Source organism: Pinus tabuliformis, chromosome 8 (assembly GCF_031772625.1).
Source record: "Pinus tabuliformis cultivar Carrire ecotype Pingquan chromosome 8, CPIR1, whole genome shotgun sequence".
Classification (NCBI taxonomy): domain Eukaryota; kingdom Viridiplantae; phylum Streptophyta; class Pinopsida; order Pinales; family Pinaceae; genus Pinus; species Pinus tabuliformis.
This window is the reverse complement of record NC_142294.1, coordinates 1,992,707,437-1,992,723,763: the sequence shown is the minus strand read 5'-3', so window position 1 is coordinate 1,992,723,763 and position 16,327 is coordinate 1,992,707,437. Positions and strand designations below refer to the sequence as shown.

The window sequence follows — 16,327 nt, the reverse complement described above, 5'->3', positions numbered from 1 at the left end:
TCAATTTCATTAGAGATATCTATACGTTCTGCTAGAGATCACACCATCTTCTGGACACAAGATAAGAATCCATCCATGATCTCAACATCAAATACAAACCCACATGCGTAAGAAAATGCGGGGTTCAGGAAAAGCCCAGCAGCATGAATGGGACGATGGAGTGTGTTGTTCCATCGCTCATCAATCACTCCCCATAGGAGAAGTTGTCTTTGAAACCCATCATCTCTCTTATCATCATAGTAGGCCCGAATGGCTTCTTTGGCCTTGTCCATGGCCTCATACAAATAGCCCATTACGGGCTTCTCACCATCAACCAACCGAAGAACCTTTACCAAAGGTTCAGTAATGGCGCACACCTCCTGCACTCCTACCCAAAAGTCTTCCTGGTATGAAACTAGTCTGCATACGGCCTCTCCCTCTGTTTTGCGGCTCATTGGCAAAGCACGCCACTCCTCTAAAAGAAACATTCTCTTCACATCCCACATAGAATTCAAGAGGGATTGAAGGGATATAAAACTGGTGGCAAACCGTGTAATGGCGGGGCGCACCAACTCTTTGTTGTTGATGAATCTTCTCATCAAGCTAAGCACAGATGTATGGTTATATATAAATTTTGTAATGATTTTGGATGAATCAACAATATCTTTGACAAAGGAAATTTTCCCTATGTCCTCCAACATCAAATCAATACCGTGTGCAGCACAAGGTGTCCAAAATAAAGTAGGATGCCTATCCATAAGCATCCTGCCAGCAGCAACATAATTTGCAGCATTGTCCGTTATGACTTGGACAACATTTTCTGCACCCACCTCCAAAATAAACACATCTAGCAAATCACATAAAGTTCATGCATCTTTGATTTGTGCAGATGCATCAACAGATTTGATAAACATAGTCCCCCTGGGACAACTAACCAAGAAGTTTATAAAGGTTCTCCCCTTTCGGTCAGTCCAACCATTTGACATAACAGTGCATCCTGTTTGTGCCCGTGATGCCCTAAAATCCTCCAATCTTTGGGTGCAGTCAAGCTTTTCATTTTAAAGAATCTGGCCTCTGAAATCATGATAAGAAGGGATTTTGTACCCTGGGCCAACACTTGCAATAGCATCAACAGCAGGTTGGAAAAATGGATTATTCTTTACAATGCTGAATATCACTCCAAAGGAGAAATTTTGCCAGCAACTTGTCAGCTTGTTCTTTCTCAGTTCTTTTTAGCATTGAACTGATAAATGGTTGTGAACCAGGTGTGGTTCGAGGAACAAAAAATGATGTGGTAGCTACCGAATTGGTTGATGCTGCAGTAGAACCAATGCCACTTGCTTCAACTGACTTTTTTAGTTGCCTCTTCACTTCTTCTTTGGCCTCTCTATTTGGTCTAAAGCTTCCAATGCTTTCATAGCTCTTTGGATGAGTTCAGGATTTGTATTTTTGCAAGGCCCTATATCAAATCCAGGTATTTTTGCAAGGTGATACTTCAACCTGTACACCCCCCTAGACATATGGTGCCCACACAACTTGCAAGTCAAGTTTAGTCTATCATTCAAACCATTAGGATCACCATATTCCCAGAAAGGATCCAATTTCCTTGGCATGTTTGTTTTTGAACTTTGAAGTTGAAAACTTGAATGGTGTTTCGGTGGAAAATAAGGATTACAATTTAGTATTTACAAGTTACAAATTTACAATTTAATATTTTAATTTTTACAATGTACAAAAACTTAAAAAAATTACATTCATTTTAAGAAACCCCATTCCAGAATCCAAACCCAACCAAAAAAACTAAAAAAAGTAAAACAATACATCAAAAACCCCATTCCAGAATCCAAACCCAACCAAAAAAGCTATAAAAAAATGACATTGGGCAAATTTCATAAACCCCATTCCAAACCCAAGATACCCAACCAAAAACAATGAAAAAAATAAAAACAATGTTTAAAAACAATGAAAACAAAAAAAAATTGGTGCCCATACCACGTTACCCAACCAAAAACAATGAAAAAAACAAAGACAATGAAAACAAAAAAAAAATTGGTGCCCATCCTGTTTTTATGGAGATAATTGGTCTCCTACTCTTGATTTTCTCCTCTACGCACTTGAAAAATCTCCAAGCCCTCTCCAACACTCCTCTGCCCTCTCCGCGCCTAACTGTGCAAATGAAATGAAAATAAAACGAATTTTGCATTATAAAACCTCGCTGCCCCGACCCTCGCCAATAAAATCAGAAAAAATCGCGTATAAAGAAAAAAAAACGTGAGTATTACTCGCGATAATATCGGTTTCGTGAAAAAATCGCGATATTATCGCGATTTTAACAACACTGCTCCTAAGCAGAATGGTGTGGCGAAAAGGAAGAATCGTACAATTGTGGAAGTTGTCTGTGCTATGCTCCATGATCAAAGACTTCGGAAGTTTCTATGGCCCGACGCTCAAATACTGCCGTATATGTACAAAACCGATGCCCTCATCAAGCATTGGGTTCCAAGACTCCCGAAGAGATGTTCACTGGTAAGAAACCTGACGTATCTCATTTTAGAATTTTTGGAAGTCCTATATATTTTCATGTGCCGAAGGAGAAAAGGAATAAATTAGGTGCATCTGGAAAGAAAGGAATCTTCGTGGGCTATAGCGAAGATACTAAGGGCTATAGAATCTATGTGGTTGGTCAAAGGGAAGTCGAGATTAGCCATGATGTCCCCTTTGACAAAGATATGGCTCTGAGCAAAGTTGATAATCTTCCTACTCTAAGGGGATATAAAGAAGCTAACACGAGGGAACCGAAGGAAAAGGAAGATGACACAATGCCCAACGTGGAAAAATCTATGGATCTTATTGATCCCCCTCTGCAAGAGCCCTCCTATTCTAGGAAGAGGCCTTCATGGCTTAGGGGGACACTTGATGATGTTGAAGGGCATGTTGCACCTAGGTGAACCTTCCAGGAAAGTAAGAAGCCAACCAGGTATCAGGGATACTTGACCATCATGAGCACAATCATCCAAAATGAGCCTTCGTCATTCGCAGAAGCTGTCAAGCATCAAGTATAGAAGGATGTTATGACTGAGGAATATGAGTCCATCATGAAAAACGATGTCTGGGATGTGGTCCCCAGACCCCAGGACAAAGCAGTTGTCACTTTGAAATGGCTTTACAAGATAAAGAATGTAGTTGATGGAAGTGCAGGAAAGTATAAAGCTCGTTTTGTCGCTCGTGGCTTCTCTCAGAAGGAAGGTATAGACTATGACGAGATATTTGCACCTGTTGCTCGATATACCACCATCCACTCAATCATAGCCCTTGTTGCTTCGCAAGGATGGAACCTACATCAGATGGATGTCAAGACTGTGTTCTTGAATGGTTTGATCAAAGAGTAAGTCTATATGGAGCAACCCAAAGGATTTGAGATTTATGATCGAGAATCTCATGTGTGCAGGTTGAAGAAGGCCCTCTATGAGCTGAAACAAGCACCCCGAGCGTGGTATGAGAGGATAAATAGCTACTTGATGAAGCTGGGATTCACTAGGAGTAAAGCCGACCCTAACCTTTACTTTAAGGTTGAAGATGACAATCCTCTCATACTGGTGTTGTACGTTGACAACCTCTTTCTAACAGCGGCAAACCCTCTCATTCACAAATGTAAGAGGAAGTTCGCTTCTGAGTTTGAGATGAAGGACCTAGGACTGATGCAGTATTTCCTAGGACTAGAAGTTTGGCAGAACCCAGGGGAGATTTTCCCATCTCAAGGAAAATATGTGGTGAAGATATTGGAGAGATTCGGTATGGTGGACTGCAAGCCTGTAATTACCCCGATGGAGCTTGACTTCAAGAATTTAAGCAGTAGTGCTGCCGGACCTATTTTATGAAATGCTACCGAGTATCATCAACTCGTCGGAGCATTGATGTTCTTGGTGAACTCCCGTCCGGATATATGCTTTGCAGTCAACAAGTTGAGTCAACATCTAGTTGAGCCTCACCACACACATTGGATTTGTGCCAAGAATCTGTTGAGATATCTTCGTGGCACAATCACTCATGGGTTGAGATACACTGCCGGAGATGTGAGACTACTTGGATATACCAACGCTGATTGGGCAAGCAGTGTGATGGACCGAAAGAGCACTTTCGGGTGTTGTTTCTCTTTGGGATCTGCCTCGATATCCTGAATGAGCAGGAAGCAGAATTCGGTGGCTTTGAGCACCGCCGATGCAGAGTACATTGCTGCTAGTATGGCCTCTTGTGAGGCGGTTTGGTTGTGAAAGCTCTTTAGTGAGCTATTTGGGTTTACATTGGATACCACCGTGATTCTCTGTGACAACCAGAGTGGGATTCGTTTATCAAAGAATCCTATATTTCATGATCGCTCCAAGCATATCGATATCAAGTACCATTATATTCGGGATATGGTGCAGCGGGGAGAAATAAGGCTCCAACATATCGGTACAGATGAACAAGTCGCCGACATTTTGACGAAGCCCCTGGGAAAGGTCAAATTTGGACTTTCTGAGAATGACTGGGTGTCGTTTAGAGACCCTCTTATGAGGGTCGAGTATGATGTATTGAGCTCTGGGAGATCCAGGGAGCACAGGGTACTTTTTGGAGCAACATGCGACGAAAGGGCGACTCACCATCCCTTGGTGGTGCACTATGTACAGGGTGAAAGGTTCAACCTTCCCCTGTGACACCCCATGGCGACTGTAGGACAGGATGATTAGTTCTCCTGTGGACCAAGATGATTAGTTCTCCTATGGGCCAGGAAGATTAGTTCCCTGTGGCGACTGTGGAACAGGATGATTAGTTCTCCTGTGGGCCAGGATGATTAGTTCTCCATGGCGATTGTGGAACAGGATGATTAGTTCTCTTGTGGCGACTGTTGGACAGGATGATTCATTCTCCTGTGGACATGATGATTAGTTCTCCTGTCAAGGCATCCTACCCATGCAATTTGGGACTCATGGGAAGTACCTCTCATCTGATCAATGAGCAGGGAAATGGGGTTAGGGACCATAGTAGTACTATCGATGGACACATCGTTGTACCTACCATACTCCCTATGCTAGGATGACCTCCATTGATCTGGGATCAATGATACTGATCTGGGATCAATGAAAGTGGTATGACACACTTTGAGATTGACTTCGGGTTAGTGGAGGATGGTATAATACATTCTCGATCATTTCTTCTTCTTCATAGTTCGAGCAGAGCAGAGCAAGGACAAGCAGTGCAGGGCAATGCATTTGATGGCTGGGATAGTAGTGACGGTCAGACAGATTGCAGATGAAGTTATCCCTAGTTGAGACTCAAGAGGGAGTGTTAAAATTGGAAACTAGGGCCAAACTCCATGAGGGTCACCTCATTTATGGCAGCTGATATTTTTCCTAGATTCCTCTTGTCGAGAGGTGTAGGATTGATCTAAAGATCATCCGATTCTGACAAGTATTTATGGAGATATGAATTTATTTGTAATTACTTGACAAATTGTCAAGGTCGGCCAACAGTTAAGTGTGTGGCACACATGCCCAGCGTTGCATATAAATAGAGGAGAGGTTGAGTCATTATCTCATCTCATCTCATCATCTCTTCTTCTCTCTCACTCTCCTTTCTTGTTTGGGTTAACAAAGGAGCAGCTAGGGAAAGAAGAAGGACGCAGCATAAGAGGAGGACGCAGCAAGAGAAGTAAGCCGCAAAAGGAAGGGACACAGGTCCGTTTAGGGTGCAACCAGGGCAACATTGACCAGCGTGAATCCTCCTTTGACTGCGGCCTTGTGTGGGGAGTCTCTCTCAAGCAAGCCACAATTCAGATCTGTTGTTTGGAGGGTTGAACTGACCACAAAGTGACTAGCGCAAATCTGGTTAGGGTTGACCGCAGGGCTGCCTGAACGTTGACCAGATTTGACCATGTTTCTTGAGTTGTTTCGGGCTGTCCTTCATCTCCGTTGAAGGCTGGGTTGTCTAAGGTTGATCCTAGACTATTTGTGAATCATTTGAATCACTTTACAAGTGCTGGTTAGGGCATGTCTTACTGCTGTCATAAAAATTACAGATCTGATGTATTGTACTATTTCTCTCTCTACTAAACTATTGAAGATTAAAGAAGAATTGATCAAAGGGTTTCCCCGCATTGGGGTATGTCCCTGGCTAGCCGCCACATCTGGTGTCTCTTGTCTTGGCTTGTTTTCTATCGATCTGTTAATGTTCTATCTGCACTTTACTTTATGTTTATGTGATTGCTAAGCAATGGATAATAAGAAGAAAAGAAGTAAACTACTCTAAGCATAGAACATACCATAATTTAGCATCTTAATTGTTGTCAACACTACATCTGCACTGTAACTCCCTCTTCATCTGTTGTTGCTACAACTGCAACATCTGCAACTGAAAAGCATCCTAAATACTGAATCAACTGTGATCAGTATAATGCATTTGTCTCCCAAGTCCTAACTGCTGCTAGAATATGCCCTGTCACTGAGGCATCTATGCTACTACTGACTCTGCACCATGCCAACTCTGCACTGCGCTCCTTAGCATCTGATTGCAACTAGACTCTGCATCTCTCACTCTAGCATCTCACTGCATCTACTGCCCTGATCCATCCGCTACTGAATACTGCGGGCTCCTGTAGCAAGGTACTAATCCAAGAGGTGGACCTCCTCAAGGATCCTGCCCATTTGTAGCACTCTGAGGCTACAAAACCAAGTCAACCCATTTCACTCCTAGGGATATGTCAGCAAACATGGCAAATTCTTCCTCCAGCCTGGAGGAAAGCCTATCAATCTCTGTTGATGTTGCCTGTTGGTCCTGCCTCTCCTCCTTGTCCTTCTTCCTGAGAGGACGTTGGGTACTGTAGTGACCGAGCTCACCTTCAACCATAGAATTGAACTTCTAAAGTAGAGTAGAGTAGTTATGTCACAAGCACATCTTGAAGATCGTATTTATGCTATCACAGAGATGGAGGGATCTACACTTCAGATTTCAACAAGCTCGAATTTTTGCCTGAGTGCAATTATACGTATATCCAGAGGGTAATAAGGTCTATGTATCAGAATTTTACTGAGTTGAGGATCAAGTCTGCGTATGCCCAAAAGAAGATCGGATCTTAGGAATGAATTTTGGTTGTGCCTCCTTTTTAGAATTTCCTTTATCACCTTTTGCTAGGAGATTTCAATTCTTGAATGGAGAAAAACAATTGCACATACCTCAGAGTCTCGGTTCTGTGGTTGCTACTGTAGGTTTGACTTCTTAGAATGACGTAAACAATCCTTCTATGATGCCCAGAAGCTCACTTTTCTTGTTAACAGTTTTGACCTTCCTATGGTTGAAGGATTAGGTCTTCGGCCTCCTAGATGTAAGGATCAAAACATACCTTTATATATATGCATGCCTGAGGTTCTTATCTTATGGAATATAGCCCAAACTTTTGTTCCACCTTGTAATGGTTTCATCCTTCAAAAGATCTTGATGGTAGACTTCTTCGTTGCCTCTGTTATGGATCTAGTAAAAAAATTGAGCCCAGAATTTGATCAAGTCTGCATAGTGATTTCCTTGAACTTGGCCCTTGAGTATCCCTTCTTGAAGATTCGATGTCCTCCTTGATGTCTTGTCCTTTCTTTGATACTTCTTTTGATAGTTCTTTTTCAAGTTGCCTTTCCTTGATTTGTCCCCTTAGCTCTGATACCATATTGAAAAATCAAGGGGCAGCTTCTTCTTCGTAATTGCTTGTGATGTATTTTTTCTATACTTGATTAACTTCTTCTTTGCTTTGTTATTACTAGTGTTTTCTATCATCAAACAACTACCAAAACATAAGTAACAATAAGACAAAGGACACAAGATGTAGGCAATCAGCCAAGGCCAAAACCTCTACAACTGAGAGGAAAACCCACAAGAATTCTTCTCTTCTTATAGACCTTCAATTGACAAATTCCAAGACCTAGAGCCTTGACCAATAACCTCTCCAAGACCAAGTCAAAATTCTTCCTTTATGAGCTTTTCCTTCCTCCAAGTCAACATTGGTCAAACTGACTGCAACACTATTTATTTTTGGCTTCTCTTCAATTTCGGCCTCTAATTACAGGACTGCAATTTTCAGCCTACCTACAATCACTGAGATTCCATACGTGTGAACTGATTAGGGCAGATATGTGGGGCTTCTCTTCTTCGTTAGAGTTACTCTTCCTTCGTTGACAACTCGGCTTGGCTAACTAATCTTGGCACCTTGTTTGGGCATTCTAAGGATAACTGTAACTACGATTTTGCTGCAACAAAAAGTGGCCCTAAAACTCACGCGTGTGAAGTGTATAGCCCATAAAACAATCCTTTGCACCTTTGATTTTTCTTCCTTTCTTCTTATCCTCTTCTTCGCACTTCTCTTCTTTCTTAGTCGAACTTGTATGTGTGTTCTCTAAACTTGAATGAGGCCAAGTCCTCCTTTATATAGGCTTCATGTCCATGATTATAGGTCGACTTGTTGCTTGTGTAGGCTAACTTGTTCATTGCATTACGACAAGGTCTTGGAGGGTCTTTTGACTCAAATAATTTTCTTTGCAATATCTAACATGCCCCAAATGGGTCTTTCATACATGACAATGACTTTGTACACTCAATGACAAGCCCTAGGAGCTCACAATGGGAGCTTGAACTAAAAATAAATTTCCTTGAGCATGAAGCCCATGCCTCAAGATCAACAATAATAAATTTATTTTTCTCAATACATCAAATACATAAAATCATGATTACATATGTCATTATGAAGACCAAGCCTAGTTACATATTTCAACAGGAATAAGGGCCGAGTTGTGGAGATCTATTGCGCTAGTTGCAGGAGATTATTTGTGCCCTAGCTAGGGCTAAATACAAGCTCTCTTCTCACCGAAATTTTTGTCCTAAATTCTATGGATCTTCGCTCAAGTTCTCTGTGGAGAAAGGGAGGGTCGAGACTCTTAAAGGTGCCCTCGGGCCGCAATGCTACAGGAGGATCTATGTGGGTTTTTTGTGGCATGAATAGTCCTAAGGGAGGCTGAAATTTATCTCTGAGTGTGAACAGGAGCAATGAGTAAGGAGGGCAAAAGAGTTGGGCTTGTGACTATGTGTAGGGGATTGTTGGTGAAGTAGAATAAGAGCAAAGATGTGGTAAATAGGTTTGTTCATAAGTATTTTTGAACAACAATTAGATCATCCTAAGAACTAAGTTCTTTGTGGACTGTTAGTGCTAGTAAGAAGCCCTAAGTACTATGGACAAGAAGCAAATTTGTCACAGTTAAGTGGGAAGTCTTTGATACTCTAAGGACTGATATTTTTGGAGTAGCAAAATTCAGTCAAGAGGGCAGTTTTGGCATGCCCTAAGTCTTGTCTATTTGGCGTAGCAAAAGAACAAGTAAGAGGGTTGTTAGTTGTGCTCTAGCTTTGACCTTTTGGAGTAGCAAAGAGGTTTGTAAGTGGGCGGCTTGGAAGACCCTAAGAGTTAGCAATCTTGGAGGAGCAAGAGAGCAGCTAGAGTGCAGACTTGTATGAACCTATGATCAATCATCCTTGGAGCAAGAGTGATTGAGAGAGGCAATTTGAGTGGCTGAAGATGCAAGCATTTTGAAGTTGCAGGAGTCTTGTGAGCAGCAAAAGAGGAGGCAAAGATTTTCCAGAAGTGTTCAAGGTACGTGGACTAAAAGGGTTGTGGAAGCACTACATCAGCAAGTAAGTCAAGTGTACTTTGCTCAAGGGTAGTTTGATAGTCATAGGTTGTTTACATCGATCCTTAGTTGTTCTTGTATCAGGGCTAATTGTAAGGGCCATGATCCCTGGTACAAGAACCCTATGTATGTTGTATTAATTTTGTAATATGATAAGTTTTGGGTTAAAAATAGTCTTGTGTACTACATTGATTCATTGTTGTGCATTTTCCATTGTGCAAAGTGCTTGTGTTGTGGCATTTTAGTGTGTTTGTGATCATGATCTTAGACATAAACCTGATTATGAAGTGCTGAGGAAAAATCAATACCACAAGTTGTGCATTGAAGCCTAATATCTCGTCTGCATTACTCTCTGCCTCAAGCAACCCAACCTGCATCACTTTCGTAGCTTGTGTTGGCCAATCCTCTCCGGCAACAAGTCAACCTTTGGCTCGAGTACTCCCATTCTCCCTGCAACCCTATGCAAACCCACGGCTAGCCCTCTATTCCTCTATCTATGCTGTATGACTAGCCCAATGCCCTGCCCACAACTATTGCTCGCACATAGGAAATGTTTTGTGGCCATGCTGGAGGCTTGTCGTGATTGTCCTGATCTTGACACCCAGCTCCTCATGCACCTCTACTACGACTTTCTCCTCCACGATGACTATGGCCTAAGATACGACCCCCAGTGGCACAAACTACAACCTGTGTTCTGATGGTTTCTTGCAGTTCAATGGCATGTCCAGTCTGTGGTGCCTCTACCAGTTGTCGACGTTGTTTCTTGTTGTCGAACCCATCCACGTCACCTCTGGATCATGCTCCTTTTACTTTTTCTACATGCCCATGTTACTTTTGATACATGCCCAACCAATCTACCTATCCCATGGCTCCCTGCTACTACCTCTTGTGTCGACCATGCCTCCAAACCTCAGCCCAGTCACGACTGTGCCTATTGTCTAACAGCTCCACGGCCCCTTACTAATCAAATCTGATAACCCTTGGTTATCGACCACCAACACTAAAATTCAGCTTTTGCCTGCCATACGAATTTCCTTCAACCTTGGCTTTCAAGCAATGTACATCCTTCATATGGCCTAAAAACTTAAATCTACGCCCCATACGATCGCAGTCGAACCAGGCCCCTACGATACTTGTACAAACCCGGATCTTCAAAGTTTTGCTCTAATACCATGTTAAATTTTTTAACCTAGCACCTTGCCATTAGTTCCTAGCAGATTTATCCCTAATCTACTAAATAAACGCAGAACTAGGTTCTTGACAAAAATATTCAGTGGAAGCAAAATATTAACCAATCTCAATCACATGTGATACATACAGATTATGCCCAATCAAATCAATTCTTCATTGATAACTCGATCAAAACGTACTTAGGCTCCCATCTAGGAATAATGGCCCAACTAAAGAAAATATAATTACAACATACCCCGGATCTGGCTAATTATGCCCTAGACCTCCCCTTGATCTCCTTGGTTGATATGGATCTCCTATTCTGCAGTTCTGCACCTTCACCGAACCGGCACACTAAAATGGAAGTCTTTCTCCACTCACCACTACAATGCCTCTCTCAATGTCTTGTGCTACTATATGGTGTGTCTTTCTCCTCTTCTTAGCTTTGCTTTTATAGCTTTTTGTTGACCTAAATCCCTAACCCTAATCTCCGAAGTGATGGATGGTCAAGATTAGATCTCGCCTCACTTGAGATCAACAATTGACATTGAAACATAATCAATAAAGTAAATACATTACTTTTCCTAAGTTCCTTTAGCTCAATAGCCAACATAACTGATTATGCATTTTTCGCAAGTTAGACTTAGGCTAAGTTAAAAAAGCAACTAGCTCAAACTTGAGCAAGTGTCCTAAGGATACTTTGGGTGACTTCTGCATGCCTAGACACTTAGGCCTGTGCAGAAGTACCTGCCCAAGCTACAAACACCAATATTCAAGACCACAAATAGTGGTCATTTAAAGCCTCAAAATGGCTCCTGAAGTTTTTCACCCAAAATTTTCCAAACTAGGACTACTGATAAAAACGACCCTACAAACTGATTCCTCCAATTTTTTCACTCTGAAAGCATCAAGATGGATGACAAATAATGTAATGATCCAATCCAAATCAAATGGTGTTTGCACAATTCCCTTCTGCTATCCAATTGTATGGGGTTCACTTGTGTTTGTAAGTATTTCCTTTCCTATCCACGAAATGAGCAAAGTAAAAAAAAAATTGCTTACCCAATGGCATAAAAACCTATTTGCTTAGGTGAACAGCGCCTCATACAAATGAAGAAATATAATGGGAAACAGACTGCAATAATTTCAATGCATACAGAAGTGGAACAAATCATTCGACCATGAAGAAATCAGCAATAACTACCCAAAAATCTTCAAAAGAAAGCGTCACCTTACAATAAGAAGTGCATTTTTTCAACTACTTCAACTTCTACTAATCACAATTTTGGAACTTAGAAAAGCACCTTACACGTATAACCTACAGAGGACATATATAGATATGAACTATTAAGCTCTTAAACTTTTGATTTGTATTTCCAGCTAAGATTCTAAAAATATGTGTTTATTCCCTATCCATTATCTTCATCTGATATGATAACATCAATGTAACAAAGTATTTACAAGACTGGTAATGTCATGTCACATATTACATTCTTTGTCATCGAGTAACATGATGTCCTTAGAAAAGTAATATATGGAAATTCAAAATCAGATTATAACACATGCACATTACTATAATACATTAATTTTGGGAATGATTTCAAATCAAGCCTTTAATAAACAATAATTTTTTCCATTTCAAATTTTTTTGATCCACAGTTATTGTTGTCAAACATTAATTTCCTAAAGGTTTAACTTGACTTCTAAGAATTTGGCTCTGAAAATATATACAAATAAAGAAGTGAATAGGCAAACTCGTTGCAAAATGTGTACCTACTTTTCAAGAAACTTGTAGAAAAATCAATTTCAATTCATATAACTGCAACCAAACATAAGACCAAAAACACCAAAAAGCAATTTTGGCAGACTTGTTTCTTTGACCATAAAATATGATACAAGGGCTTTTTGACAAACATACCACACCTTCCGCCGTAACTCCTCAAAAGTCAGAACATTTAATGGTATATCATTTCTGCCTTCATCCCGCCAAATAATTGCCACGTCCTTGGCCTTTTTCTTACTATTTAGAACCAAACAATTTTCGGCAGCATTCAATATTGCTCCTGGAAGCCATATTCCTCCTGGGAATAATTCACTGTCCTTTGATGTACTCATATCGAGGATGCGTGATGGAGAGACATGGAACAAAATATTTAACTCATTAAATACCATATCCCAATAGACCTGTGCAAAAAATAAGACATTTTTTTGGTTACACCTAAATACCTCAAGTGTCTTATGTTTGAAATTAATATTACATAAAATCATAAACTCGCATATGTGTCCATATAGAACTTTAATGTGCATCCCAGATACTTTATAATAATGAAAATTTACCTCAGGGTTTTCTACGGAAAGCTGATAAAATCTTGAAAAACTTGTAACGGGATCCTTGTAAGAAGAACCTAGAATCTCCTTCCCACGTCTTTGCAATACACAGCCAATGTTTGTTGACATTGCACTTGCTCTATAATGATAAATTACTTCCCAATTAGATCTTTGCATGATTTAGGAATGGAATAAAAATCCTTATGCTAGGCCTTTAGAACAAAATAGTATTTTTAAAAACTTACAAATATGATACTAATAAAAAAAAATTATCATCATTTGCAATGCAAAGTCCTTCAAGATCTGAAACTTAAACAGATTACTACAAAGAAAACTAAACGATAAAATTAGAAATGAAACGAACAGAAACTATAATAATGTTGGTCAGGGTATTGATAGGGTCTCTAAAATACACGAACTTCTTGTCATTATCTCTTTTGAAGCAATCAAGCTCCATTTTTCCCTCTAAACTATTTGCAAGGTTTTATGTTTACATTGTCACGATGTTTAGGCTCTTTTGAAGTCCATGAAATATACTCCTTTTTATGTTGTCTCACTTACTTTAGAAGGATGTAATGGTGCCTTAAAGTTTCAACATGGGAATACTATTAAACAATTGATTGCAAACCTTCACAAAACCTAATGAGATTAGTCCTAGTTTCTAGTGGAATTGTCCAAATATGTATTACTAGATTTTATCCTCTGAATTTTTGTTTTGCATCTCACTACCTCACTTTAAATATCTCACCAGTGACTTGGTCAAAGATGACCACTCACCTAACTTCGTATATTGTATTTTTAACCGGGAAAGATACGAATTCCTTGCAGATTCTGTGTAAGATGTCTGCTTCTCAGAGGAAAGTGTCCAGGGACCTGAAAATGTTGGTTTGGGGGGCGGGGGTCAGGGAATCCCCCCTATTTATATTGTTGAAGAGGAGGAATCTATGACAGAGGCCCAGCCATCCGGCCATCTCGGCATCCAACCCAAGAAATCCCTCCTATTTATAATGTTGAAGAGAAGGAATCTCTGACAGAGGCTCGGCCATCTCAGCATCCAGCCCAGCCCACCTTGCATCACACTAAACAACAGCAGCATGTGATCACAAAGTTTCCTGGAATCCTGTTTCAAGCATCCGGGTTTATCTTTTGACTTTGTCATGAATTTTGTTTTAGACCCCCATGCAGATTCTGTGTAAGATGTCTGCTTTTGAGAGGAAAGTGTCCAAGGACCTGAAAATGTTGCTGAGGGGTATGGAGGGGGGAGTGTGCTGTTGAAAGAAATCCCCCCTATTTATATTGTTGAAGAAAAGGAATCTATGACAGAGGCCCAGCCGTGTCGGCATCCAACCCAAGAAATCCCCCTTATTTATATTGTTGAAGAGAAGGAATCTATGACGAAGGCCCGGCCATCTTAGCATCCAACCCAGCCCACCTTGCATCATACTAAACAACAGCAGTATGCGATCATGAAGTTTCCTGGAATCCTGTTTCAAGCATCCGGGTTTAGCTACTTGGCTCTGTCATGAATTTTGTTTTAGACCATATGGAGTGTCATTTCGTTTGTAACAGCTGTAACCAACAGAATTATAGACGTTCTGTTTTGTCAGAACCCTGAGTATGCATGTTAAGGGCTGTTTGATATCAGACTTATGAAGAAGTTATTGGAAGTAATGTTAGGGGTCGCTCTCGTCAAAGTCCCATTTTCCCGTCTTGGTGACTGATATCTAATTCCCATCTTTTTAATTATTAAAAGATGACTTAATTGAACCTGAGAAGTTAAATTTTAATAATCAAACTAAAATAAGGGTGATAGAAATCGAAAAGAATCTGAAGAGCCTTCAAACGAAGAACTTATATATTGAAATTAATAATATAAAAGCAATAATCTTGCTTAATCGAACACCAGAAAATTTAAATTTTGAAACTCCTAATTAATCGGAAGATCCCCCGCACGACTGTTCAAAAATAAATAAATTAAAAAAGGGAGAAATTCCCAGAGCGAAGGTTTCAAAGGCTACTAAGATTCACATAAACGCACCGGAAACTAAAATTTAGAACGTCGAACACATTTCAACGCTGTTAATTCCTGCCTTTTAAATTACTGACTATCTAATATTTAGCTAAATCTTGTGCTTTTAAAGAATTTAAAAAAGAATGATGAAGAAATCATCTGAATCTTATGATGAAGAATCTGTAAAGTGCATGTATTTCATTACAGTTATTGATGCCAAGAGTAAAAGAACATGGATTTTTTCTAGCTTTGGAGTCGACTTCCTTCTTACTCCATTTTCCTGTTTATTACTCCAAAAAAGGACAAAAAAATTAACTTCTCTTACGAATTTTGAGAATTTAAACAAACATAATATGGAAATAATAAACTAAAGCTTATGACTTACCAGACTTTGAATCAAAAATCATTAAAAAAAAAAAATACCAAATCTGATCAGTTCGAATAACTAAAACAAGATCTTACAGCGAGGGAATCCATGCAGCGGGGGGGCCGTTCCGCGAGGAGTCCCAGTCTCTGTAACAGCCGTAGTACATCATTTGATGAAGAGCAAACGGGTGATCGGGTCGAAGCAGCTTGTGCGAAATCAGGTCCCATGCTGGAGCCCCACAGCCTCCACATTCCTTCAAAATTGACTGCAACTTCTCATGAAGAGCCACAGCGTCGGCCTGGGGAGTACCAAGGCCTGCAATCTCAGAGACCGTGATATCTTGCAAACGTTGATAAACCCTGTTCGCCATGATCTCCACTTTCTGGATATTCAATTCAATCATATACTCCCCCGATGATAGAGAGGCCTAGATGCTGGGAAAGGACATTTAGATCTTAAATTGAAAATGCTCGGAAATCGACAATGCCTGCCACGTAATAATTTCAGCATGAGAAAAAAAATAATATTTATTTTTTTGGATAAGAAATTGGGTCACGTGGGTTAGCAATTTTGGTGGAACTAACTAGAGGCACCACAGTCCCCATCATCATCGTCTTGGTGGATACCAACCCGAACAGTTTCCAATGATTGTTGCAATACAAGTCCAATTATATTCCAATTATTGTTGCGATACCATTGCATGCGATTTGAGCATAATTCTCGTCCCGGATGTCTCTCCACATGCCATCGCTTACTTTTCATCTTCAATGTGTCATT

The 16,327-nt window shown here is 40.3% G+C and overlaps 1 protein-coding gene across 3 annotated transcripts in view; it reads right to left on the bottom strand.

The window, feature by feature from the left end:
- Positions 1-15,999, bottom strand: part of AAE17 (acyl-activating enzyme 17) — a 351,148-nt gene extending 335,149 nt beyond the window's left edge. For all 3 annotated transcript variants that reach the window (XM_089374866.1, XM_089374867.1, XM_089374864.1), the window contains exons 1-3: positions 15,646-15,999; positions 13,182-13,311; positions 12,763-13,028 (exon numbers count right to left, since the gene is read on the bottom strand). In XM_089374866.1, coding sequence (XP_089230992.1) covers positions 12,763-13,028; positions 13,182-13,311; positions 15,646-15,953 — 704 coding nt within the window. In that variant the 5' untranslated portion in view covers positions 15,954-15,999. The remainder of the gene's footprint in view (positions 1-12,762; positions 13,029-13,181; positions 13,312-15,645) is intronic.
- Between the last annotated feature and the right edge of the window lie 328 nt (positions 16,000-16,327).